A 12645-nucleotide genomic window follows, 5' to 3' on the forward strand; every position below is an offset into this window, starting at 1 on the left:
CAGATATGCTGCATATCAAATATTTATATTACAATTCATAACAGTAGCAAAATTGCAGTTATGAAGTAGTAATGGAATAATGTTATGACTGGGGTCAACACAACATGAGGAACTGTATTAAAGGGTTGCATCAATAGGAAGGTTGAGAACCACTGCTGTAGAGAAACAAAGACAGAGGACCACTGGTATGAGATGAAACTACATGAGGCAGATGCAAAAGACTACATGTGATTTCATGCTGAAAGAAAATAAACCTCACAGAACAAAACTATGACCCAGTGACAAGATGTTTAAAAAAATACGGGACTATCTCTTCTGAACGCACAAAATCACAGTGGGGAAATAAGTGTTAGAATTCTATCTCACACTAAACAAGTCATGGGTAAATTTGAATTTATAAATGCAAACCTTTTCCAGTGTGCCAAACAATACTATTAAAGTCATTTTTCATTTTTAGTTTGTGTGAAAGTGCATAACTATGTGGGTATACACAAGTGAACATTGCTCCGTTGGAGGCCAGAGACATCCCATCTCCCTGGAGCTGGGGTTGTAGGTGGTAGTGGATCACCTTATGAGGTACTAGGAATTTAATGTTGTTCTTCTGCAAGAGAGTGTGCCTTCTTAAACACTGCATTATCATCCCAGTCCTGTGTGGTCAATTTTTCTTTCTTTCTTTCTTTCTTTCTTTCTTTCTTTCTTTCTTTCTTTCTTTCTTTCTTTCTTTCTTTCTTTCTTTCTTTCTTTCTTTTCTTTTTTCTTTTTTTTTTTTTTTTGGCAGCAAAACGCTTAGGAATTCAAAATGAGATACTCCAAAGTTAACACAAAGGTGTATTTTACAAGTGGACATAAACTAATATGAAATATATTGCAGTACTATGGTTAAAAGAGGTACATATAATATGTAATTTTAACACACTTGAGGTCATTTGGATGAGAATGGAGCCTACAGGCTTGTATTTTGAACGCTTAGTCCTTGGTTAGTGGAACTTTCTTGAAAGGATTAAGAGGTGTGGTCTTGTTGGAGGAAGTATTTCCTTGAGGTGAGCTCTGGGTTTCCCACAATGCAGGCCAGATCCAGGGGCTCTGTTTCTGTCTGCTGCCTTCGGCTCAGGATGTAGCTCTCAGCTACTTCTCAGTCCATGCCTGCCTGAACACAGCCACGTTCCCGACCTTGATGGTAATGTCCCAACACTGTAGTTAAATATTTTCTTCTATAAGTTGCCTTGGTTATGGTTTCTTGTCACAGCAACAGAATGCTAAATAACACAACACTGTATAAGCATGAATTTATTTATATAAAAAGGTAGCCTATGGAATGTATTCATTTCATAAAACTGTATGCAGTTACCATGCTGACAACATGATTTTTTACCTTATACTGAATGAATAAATGATATTAGTAAAAGAATACTAATTCTCTTCATATAACTTTGTGCTCAGTTAAAATATAGATAATCAAAAATTTTTAATATATAATACTAAATACATTCTTTTTTCCTGAAACTTATTGAAAATACTTGTACATAGGAATGTCTCAAATAATCATCATAAAATAAATTTCTAGCATCTTGTTCAAGAAAAACCATAGTGTACAGACTCATTTAATGCTTAATTAAACCTCTACAAATCATTCTGATTTTGAGTTATTTTGTTTATATTTAACTTTTACATTTCCTTGGGTTTTAGCTACTAATTCTTGAACATTCAAGACAGCTATTAGTCAAATATTCATTTTTTTCCTGAAGTTATAGTTTGCCTTATTCATCTTTGCTGTTATGAGAGGTCTAAGAAGAAATCTCAAGGCTGTTTTAGATTTTCATTCTCCTAATTGCTAGGGATGATGAAATATTCAAGGATATATTTAACCATTTTATTCAAACTTGGTTCAGATTCTTGATTAAACATGTCCTGAACACAGTGAACTGTTTTAGTTAGGAAGAAAGTTGTCCTTTATTTTGCTAAAAGCACAATGCTATTGACAAAGTTCTATTTTGCCAGTGATTAAAAATCTACTTTTCCTGGGTCTCAACTGGCTGATAGTAATGGTAGTTCCACTGTTTGGTATGAGGAATCTAAATCTACCTACAGTTTACTGTGCTGCCAAGCCAATGGCATCATTTCCATTGGAATAATGAAATGTAATAGCTTCACTATATTAAGTAAATTTCATCTACATTTATTTTATAATTATACATGAAAATACATAGAATAACAAGATTTCAAAATGTTAACTTTTTGATCAAAATTTCAATATTACTAATTTAGGACAATACCTTAGTGGTGTTATGGGACAAAATTAAATTTCATTATAGAGAAAGTTACATCTTCTTAATAAAGGAAGAAACTGCCAGATGTCTTAATAATTAGAAACACCAAAATAAGCAATGATTTGGTTGTTTTATTTTATTACTTGAAATGAGGAAAGAAAATTTATCTTCTGGCTTTAGATCTTTGTTTTCAATAGATGAAGTTCCCTGTTATACCTAGAAGGCTCCTATTTCATTAAAATGGGGTATTATTTTTAATCCATCTGATGCCAAATTCAATCATCCTCTCAATGTGAGGACAGCATGACACAAAGTGAGCAATATCTTGGTGAGAAATTAGAGTGCCTTCCTATACCCTGGGGGTTGAAGTAATTCCATCATTTTCTCTCACTGTGAAGAACATTTGGTGTGGAAGAAGCAATGTAAAACATCACTGGATTCAGAGTTAGATTGTGCATCTGAGGAGTTGGCATATGATGATCATTTCTACCTGCATTCCACATTTATAAAAGGAAAATTAATGCTATATTCTTTTCATAGTTCTGAAGAAGCTCTATTTAGAGCCTATTTTAAAAGATTTCCAGCACAATTCTACTGTTATTGTTTTTTTTTTTTTAATGTAAAGAAAAAAAGCAAATCTTGGCCTATAAATCAAACACACATGTTACAAAGACCTTAAAGCTAATATTATCCTGGTAAAAATGACACAATAAAATTGAAACTCTGTTTCCTTCATATGACTGTCATAAAGTCCATGAAAATGTTTTTAGCATCTGATTGTCCTTCTATGATTATTAATTTTCAGTGACTGTATTAAGATATATTAAAGCAATATATATTCATAAAGCCTTTCTCATAATAAAATTATAATAAAGATCACTTAAAACTTTATCAGTTTGCTCCATTTCTTTAAAAAGCTTTGACATTTTGTTGATTTAAAGCAATATACTGTTAAATATTTATAATAGTAAAGATTCAAACAAGGTTTTTTCTTTCTACATTGGCTTCTAACCCTTATCTAAATGCTTTGATAAGATTTGGTCAACAAAATATCAGATTAGTATTGCCTTGAAAAAGTCTACTATTATTACTTGGTTTACAGTTATATCATAAAATAAGATGTGACACTCATGTTTAGCATTCAGCCATGTTGATTGATGATGCGTGAGTCAAGAAATCATACAAGCAACCTCTCCATTCTTCATGCAACCACATTTCATGTTCAACATGTCGTCACATTAGAAAGGAATCAAGCATCCTCACACTTAAGGCTCAGGACATGATTTTATTTTAGTTCTGCTTGTGATAGTTATGTGCTCCTGCTACTGGATACCATTTTTTTGATTGTGTTAGTGATTTTTCTCATCACTGTATCAAAGCATCTGATACAAACAACATGAGTTGGAGGGGACGTATTTTAGCTTATAGATTGTGGGTATGGTCCATCATAGTAGGGGTGCAAGCCAAAAGTACTTCTAACTCTGATGGCAGGAAAATAAATTGTTCACATTGTGGTCACAATAAAGAATTGATGAGAAAGAGCAGATACTCGGGTCCTCTACCTTTCCTTTTAAAATTCTGTTCAGAGCCATAGTCAATGGGATGGTGTTACTCACACCCGTGCTGGGGCTTTCTGCTTAGGTAAGTTTCTTTGAAAATGTCGCCAGAGATGGATGTTCAAATGATGAAATTAATCTGTTAAAAAACCTATATATCCATTTATTAGTGAGTATATACTCTATGTGTCTCTCTGCTTCTGGGATACCTCACTCAGGATGATCTTTTCCGGTTCCCACCATTTACCTTCAAATTTCATGATTTCCTTGTTTTTTTGTTTGTTTGTTTGTTTGTTTTGTTTTGTTTTGTTTTTATCACTGAGTAATATTCCATTGTGTAGATGTAGCATAATTTCTGTATCCATTCCTCAGTTGAGAGGCATCTGGGCTGTTTCCAGCTTCTGGCTATATAATATAGGATAAACATACTAAAATCTGTACACCTAAGGAAGCTAATCAAGAAGGAGGACTCTGGCTATGATGCTCAATCTCCATTCATAAAGGCAAAGAGGATGGACATCAGAGGAGGGAGAAAACAGGGAACAAGACAGGAGCCTACCACAGAGGGCCTCTGAAAGGCTCTACCCTGCAGGATATTGAGGCAGATGCTGAGTCTCATAGCCAAACTTTGAGCAGAGCACAGGAATTCTTATGAAAGAAGTGGGAAATAGTAAGATCTGGAGAGGACAGGAGGTCCACAAGGAGAGCAACAGATCCAAGAAGTCTGGGCACAGGGACCTTTTCTGAGACTGTTACTCCAGCCAAGCACCACTCATGGAGATGGCTTGGAACCTCTGCACAGAGGTAGCCCGTGGCAGTTCATTATCCAAGTGGGTTCCATAGTAATGGGGACAGGGACTGTCTCTGACAGGAACTGATTGGGCTCCTCTTTGATCACCTCCTCCTGAGGCGGGAATAGCCTTACCAGGCCACAGAGGAAGATAATGCAGCCATTCCTGATGAGACCTGATAGACTAGGATCAGAGGGAAGGGGAGAAGGACCTCCCTTATCAGTGGACTGCGGAAGAGGTACAGTTGGGGAAGAGGGAGGGAGGGCGGGCTTGGGAGGGGAGGAGGGAGTTATATGGGGGATACAAAGTTAATAAAGTATAATTGATAAAAATAAAAAATAATTAAAAAAGTTTACATATGTATTATCAGTCTCAAGACTGTTAAATAGTTCATAGCTTGAAGTCAATCTCTTGTCTCAAGGCTAGCTCTTAACTATGAGTCAATATATGTATAGTTGTATTTAACATACAATGGAATATAGCTGGAAGTACATTGGAACATTCTAACAGGAAGAGAGCAAAGAAAGACTAGATGGATGCAAGACTAAAACCCAGCAGGAAAATGTCAAACCCTGCAGCCTCATATTTGCATCTGGGAAATGTGATGGTTTTGCATTGCGTTTATGACAGCTTCACATGGGCTCATGATGGCTTCACATTGGGCTCCACCACTGCTACTTGAAACATACATAGCATCTCTCTGGCCCTGCTCCCTCACCAACTGTTTCCTCGGCACTGGGAATTCCAACATTTTGCTCTCTTTAATGAACCATAGTTGTCACGTCCCTAAAATGCCCTCTCAGAACTCCTTCTAAAGACCTTGTAGGTAAGTTTCTGGCTTCAGCTTTCTGGATAATCAGTGCATGGCTAAACTAGCTCCTGATTTTTTTTTAATTTATTTTTTTCACAATTTATTCATTATATATCCCAATTGACACTCCCTCCCTCAACTTCTCCTAGTCCCACCCCCCCAACTTTCCCCCATCCCCTTCTCCTAGTCCACCTAAAGAGGGATTTCTCCTCCTCTGCCATCTGCCCATAGCTTATCAAGTCTCATCAGGACTGCCTGGATCCTCTTCCTCTGTGTCCTAGCAACACCATATCACCAGGTGCAAGTGATCAAAGAGCAGGCAAGGAGTTCATGATAGAGGCAGCCACTGCTCCCTTTACTCTGTGACCCACATGGAAACTGAGATGCCAGTCGGCTACATCTGAGCAGGGAGTGTATGTCCTCTCTGTGTAAAGATCATTCTGAGTGAGGTAACCCAGAAACAGAAAGACAGGCATGGTATACACTCACTTATAAGCAGATGTTAACCATATGACATAGGATAGCCATACTAAAATCTACAGACCTAAAGAAGCTAAACACTAAGGAGGACTCTAGAGAGGATGCATAAATTTCATTCAGAATGGAAAACAGGATAAACACCAGAAGGCGTAGATGGGAGAAAATAGGATGGAAACCTACTATAGTGGGTCCTCTGAAAGGCTCCACCCAACAGGGGATTGAAACAGAGGCTGATACAGCCAAACTTTGAGCAGAGGACAGGGAGTCTTATGGAAGAAGAAGAGGGGAAGGGAGTAGAAGGACATGGAGGGGACAGGAGTCCTACAAGGAGACCAACAAAGTAAAAAATATGAGCCCAGGGGTCTTGCAGAGACTGATGCACAAATCTCATAACTCTTAAAAGTTATATATCTGCAACAGTGAGCATCATGTAGATAAGATATTCAAGTTTTCTTAACAGCTCAATATGTAGTCTGATTCCCTCGCATTACAACTCTAGTGGTCTGAGCAACTAGGAAACTAACCCTCTAAAATCTTTTTCCTGTGTGATCATTCTCAAAAAGAACACTTGTTCAGCAAAATTCTCAAACCAGGCTCTCTAAAATCAATGTGCCTTTTCACCAGTTGGAGTCTTTGATGGGTTTTACTCTAGGTTACCTTTCTCATGGAGCCACTGAGAAACCACATGGAAACACTGAAAAACAGTTTTATTTTCAGTGGCCCTGATCTCTTTAGCAAGTACAACTGATTTTTCTGTACCCATCTTGTCTGTGATTTTAAAGTTGCTCATGATCTCTTACATTTGTACATTTTCAATAGGTGTCGTCCCTCCTTCTTCCTAAATTTAAGAGTTGAGGGCAGTAACCATGCCACGGCCCGGTTGCTGTGCAATGTTGACATTGCCTCCATTGAAAATCGGAGCACATTAGTTTTTAATTCTAACCATTCTAATTTTCAAAACAGGACCAGAATATACCCAGATGCTTTGACAGAGTGAAACTTGAACAGTGTTTAGCTAAGAAAAAGATGTCTCTGAAAGAAAAATTATAAATAATAAGACAAATACTTGTTTAGGCAATAAGCTATGCAGTTCAGCTACTTCTTGAACAGTTGCCCCACAATATATGTTAAGATGTTTAATATTAACAAGATATTATAGACACACCTAATAGAAACAAATAGAGACTTTTATTGGAAAGAATAGAATGTATTTCTTTAGTTTGTAATTTTAATTCCTGCCTAATAATATATACCAGTATTAACCAAACAGCAATACCAAAAATAATGTCATAGAAATCAATTTACGGCAACAGATTTAACACAAATTAAAGGAGAGAAACCACCCTTCCTTTTACACTGTGCTCTATGTCACATTTCATTGAATGTAAGATTGGCTCTTTCATATGGAAAGTGTTCTGTTTCTCACAAATGCAGCATGCTTTTCTGCCAAGGTTAACTTTAAGCCACATTCATGATTTCCTCAGACAAATACATATTGGAATCTATCAACATATAAAGGTAGGTTTGTACAGTGATTTCTCTCCCAGCTTTGATAGTAAAATGTTTTCACATATGTTTTAGCCATGTCAGTGGGTTTCAATGTGATCATATTAGAAAATTAGATAAAATCTCTTAAAACAATCTTTGTTGTAAATAAGTAAATTACAACTTTCAATTTCATCTAGTTTATATAATATGTAAATTATTATTATATATAAATATATTTTTTTCATTTTTCAAAATGAATAATAACATTATTACTTTCAATTTTTCATATGAATTATAACTGAAAAGTTTTATAAATTTAGTTTCTATAATTGAAGTCAGTCTTGGTAGAAGAGACTAGTTTAAAGTTATTTAATTAAAAACAGGTATAGGAGCCAGGCACAATGGTTCATGCCTGTAATCCCAGCACTAGGGGAGGCAGAGTTCAAGGCCAGCCTTGTCTATAAAGCAAGTCCAGGACAATCAAGGGTACACAGAGAAACCCTGTTTTGGAAAAACCGAACACCCAAACAACCAAAAAAAAAACAAAAACAAAACCAAAAACCCAACATATAAACAAACAAACAGGGATAGGTTTAGAATGAGACGCACACAGTGTTAAGCATATATTGTAGCTGATTTGAGAGTATTTTTAAAGAATACTTTAAAATACTGATCAAATTCACCAAAATTAGTGTATAAATATATAATTGTTATTCAAATGAATGATACGATTTATTCCAACAATAGCTATGATTTATTAAGTTATCATCAAATAATTTCTAAGATCCTCATTAAGTTGAAATGATATTCCTATGCTAGCTAGCCAAATATCAGCTATTTTTTTAATTGATGAAATACAAAAGCATGCATTTAAATGTATGAATTTTACCTCTTTTAATGGCCTAGAGGAATGTGCGTACTTGGCACTGTGAATTATATGTTTATTTCAACACATTAAAGAGACTTACTACAAAGAAACATATGGCTATAAAAAGTATAAAATGTATAGTCACAAAATCTATTGAAATTGCTGGTGGCTAATACTTTATAATTATCCGCCTCATATGTCTCTCTATAAAATAAAAATGTAGCAAAATTAAAATTTTATGTAAGTATGACTCTTCCAGAAAAATATTGATATATAAGGATTGTAAGACAATGTTTTGCTAAAGAAGTCATTTTTCCTAATATTAAAATCACATACTACTCCAAAATGTGTGAGGTAAAGTTAAAATACACAGAGTCAGAAAAGATTAACAAAGTCTTCTTCCTTGACAAGGACATTTAGTATTTAAGGATTTATACATAATATATTTTTAAAAACAGAATGAAATGTTATCATGCTGCCAAGCTAAGATTGAATTTTTCTCTCCATTGAAATGACAAAATTTTCTTGAGATAATTTTTCTTCTGTTCAAAAGAAATTATAAATTACTTTTCTTCATAATTTTCTGTGTAAAATACATAAAAAGTCATAGAACATTCCAGAATATTTTTTCATGATTTTATGTTAATGTCATAATGTCATATAATGCATGAATTTTGCTCACTGTCATATTAAAATATCAACATCAAAACAAATTTTTGTGTTTTAAAATTCTAAATATTTTTAGTATTGTAACTGAAAGTGTAGTACTGTAGTACAATGTTTAAATGGATTCATACTCCAAAAAACAAGTTGTTGTTTTTTTTAAGCTTTTTTTTTTTAAAAAAAAAAAAAAAAAAGGAAATGGGCTAGGGCTTGGCTTGTTGCCTCATGCTCTTATTTCAGCATACTGGAAAGAGAAAATGGGAGATGTAGTTCAAAAAGTAAGATCAACAAACAGGAGACACAAACCTGCTGCTTCAGAATTGGTTTAAAAATGAAAGATAGTGCACTTTGGGAATGATTCATCAAGGGGGGTGTAAAGACTCAGTGATGAAGAAACCTGAGGTTTCATTGGACAGCTTGGCTTTTGGTTAAGGAAGGAAACATCCTTTGCAAATGCACTCTCTGTTAACTTCTTAAGTAATTCTCTATACACTCACATTTCTCCCCTTCATTTGGCAAAGATCCTCAACTCTAGAGGAACTTCCTGTAATTCAATAACCATGGTGACAGTGTTTCATGGTATTTCTTGAATGAAAAAGACTGAAAAGAAAGTACATACTCTATTCAAGAGTATGTACTTAGAATATGGCTATGGATATATGCATATTAGTAAAAACTCAATTTGCAATGTTCTGGAAAGGCCTTTCCCAACTAACATATTTTATTCAAGATGGAGAATAGATGTATTTAGTTGTTTCTACTATGAAATAAACTCAACTGAAAGACAGAAAACCACTTAAACTGCCCAAGCTCTAAAATTGACTAAAAGACACATACCAGAAACGCTCCTGTGGTATTGGTAAATACTGTAATTTGTTTCTATAATTCATAAGAATTGTATGCATGTTTGCCCAGTGAAAAGTTATTTCTATGGGGACTTTAATTTTCACATTTATTAAATCATCCTAGAAAGTAAAATTCATAAATACGTAGGTTTGGGACTGTGAAAAAATAACTTACCTGGAGGAAAAATAGAAAGATATTAGAAAAATGTGAATATCGCAGACAGTTGTGTAATGGTGCTATCATTTTGACAGAAAATGCATCGTGAGAGGTCTAAGTAGAACTGATAATCATATTCATTATGATAAACACTGAGGGTCACATGCCAGATAATTCTTGCCAGATATGCTACAGAACTTACCTCTTCCATTTTTTTTTCTTGCCTCTTAGGAAAAAAAAAAGTTTTCTGATCTTTGAAATATTCAGTCATGTTTCAGTATAATTTCTGCGTTCATTAAATGAAAATGAATTTCATACAAATATAATATAAAATTGTTCATAACAATACCTCTTTTTTATTTAGCAATTTTCATATTTTTGTTTGTTTGTTTTTTGTATATGAAAGCCAAATTTATGTTTTAGGTTTTAATTAATGAACCTAAAAGAGCCATAAAGTGAAAATGCCTCTAACCTTTGAGTTCCTTGTCTGAGCGTAGATATTCCCTGCTAATCAAGCTTGTTTGACCCAACTGCCCAAGATGTGCTTGGTCTCATGTGGGTGGGAGGTGCTTAGGCAGGAAATACTTCAAGGTGCATGATCGCCCCTGACTGGGCCTGAAGGAAAACACTGCAGCCTTATGGGGTTGCCTTTATAACCTTGTCCAAAATGGTTTTCATGTGACTTATCACCATTTTCTGGGAACCACAGAATGGAACTGGATAAAGTCCATCATCATGGTCAGTATTTAATTAAAGCTTTCTGTAACTGGGCTCAAAAAATGGGGTAGTGGTCTTATTCTCAACTGGTGAGATTAATGACTCCTGCAAAGGTTAAACCCATGTTATCCAAGCACTCTACATGAAACTGACTTTTAAGAAACTAATATAACCACTTTATACAGGACCAAAGTCAACATGCCATCCATTTAAATGAGTCTTCTTATGATCTCTAAGTAGTTATTACAAAACCTTTATGTCTATATCTTCCTATACAGAGAGCTTTGGAATTCCTCCTCTCTTTTGTTCTGTCTTTCTTAATTTTTAAATAGTATCCTGCTATGTAACCCCTGGGTCCATGAACGCATTAAGGTAAAGGATAAATGTGGCAAGTGTGTTCATCCTGAGAAGATCACCGGCTATAGGTCACCATCTTCAAGATAATAGCTTTATCCAATTTTAACATCTTACGGCTTCTTTCGGGCCTCAGCGGTGCTTTTGTCTTCTTGTTTTGGCTCCCACCCTCGTGAAGGGCCTTGAACCAGTCTCTCAGTCTGTTCGCCACCTCTCTGAATTCCAGGTCACTGCAGGCTAAAAACAGAAATAACGTACGTGTTTAATAACAATAAAATTTTAGTGGGAGACCTGATAGTTTTCTCTTGAAAGGCTACACTTCAAACTTTACCTTGGAGACTACAGAGTTGTTTCTGCCCCATAAAGAGCAATATTTCAGCTTCCTCCCTAGTATTCTTTCTATCCATACATTTGGGTGACAAAAGGCTCCCTCTCTGTGAAGATACGTGGTCCCTCCTACCGTCAGACCAGGCCTCCCTTTCTTTCCACCTTCTGTCTGTTCGCAACTACTTTTTACTTCATCTAACATATGGTGCTGAAACCTGGAAAGGATGAAGGACCTTTGTGTCCAGTAGACAGCACAAACTTGTTACTCTAGGACCCAATGGACCTGTGGGGTCACCATTTGAAGCTTTTTATTTTCCCTTTCTCTCTCTGACCTTTTCTTCACTTTCCCTTCTGACCCTGAGAGTCTGACTGAGGTGGGAGGCCTTGCTACATTCACACTCATGCAAGAGCAAATGACTGGAACAAGGTGATTCTTTGGGCCTAATTCAGAGACACTTCAGTTAGAGGCAGGCGCTCACTGCAGCTTTCTTGTGCAAGACCCTTCAGTCAAAGGAACTGGCGACTTTATACATATTCAGATGAAAGCTCTCAGAATCTTCCCAAGGCCCTGCAGCTCCTTTGCCCTGGAATTATTCTATTAGGTTAGGGACAATCCTTTATTAACTGCTGTGTCTGTCATTTCAACGAAGATCGTCTAAGAATCCAAGAGCTTTACAGAAAACTCTAAGACCCTTTCACTTGAAAGTCATAGGTCTGCAGTTCACTAGAGTTTCACAATTGAAATGGCCTAACTGCTAACTCAAAGTGTGTAATGTTCAATTTAAATATGTAAAACAGTATTTCTCAACCTTTTTGATGCTGCAGACTTTTGATACAGTTCTTCTTGTAGTGATCACCCCAACCATAGAATTATTCCATTGTTAATAACTGTAATTTTCCTGCTGTTATGAGTTGTAATGTGATACAACTGATATCTTATATATGACCACTGTAAAAGGGTTGTTAGACCCTCCCCATTGCCCAGAAGGGTTGCAAACCACAGAGAACCCCACATCTAAACAGATTTAAATAACTCCATAAGACAGAATGGTAGTTTAGTCTGAGGACCCTACCCCCATAAAACCGGAAGTTCGCTTTAATGGTACCTAAAAGTTCTGGCTTAGAACCATGTCCAGTACCACAATGCCTGCTATATCAGCTGGGTCTCCAAAATTGTATCTTTACGATTATTCCTAAGTGAGAGAGCATAAAAGTCTTTTTGCTTTATGCTTTATTTGCCTTGTCATTTTGCCTACTTATCTTTCTACCTCTCTCCAGACCTGCAAAGTCCTGCTTGCATCTTTTGCAGCTAAGAGGTGAA

General features: G+C 35.8%; 1 protein-coding gene across 1 annotated transcript in view; it reads right to left on the reverse strand.

Annotated features, from left to right (window-relative positions):
• Positions 1-12645, reverse strand: part of Spock3 (SPARC (osteonectin), cwcv and kazal like domains proteoglycan 3) — a gene marked incomplete in the record, with an annotated part of 448767 nt that overhangs the window by 16292 nt on the left and 419830 nt on the right. The window contains 1 exon segment of the mRNA XM_055597901.1: positions 11115-11234. Within this exon segment, the coding sequence (XP_055453876.1) occupies positions 11115-11234 (120 nt within the window).

This window comes from Psammomys obesus, unplaced genomic scaffold (genome assembly GCF_907164565.1).
Source record: "Psammomys obesus unplaced genomic scaffold, mPsaObe1.curated_primary_1811, whole genome shotgun sequence".
NCBI lineage: Eukaryota > Metazoa > Chordata > Mammalia > Rodentia > Muridae > Psammomys > Psammomys obesus.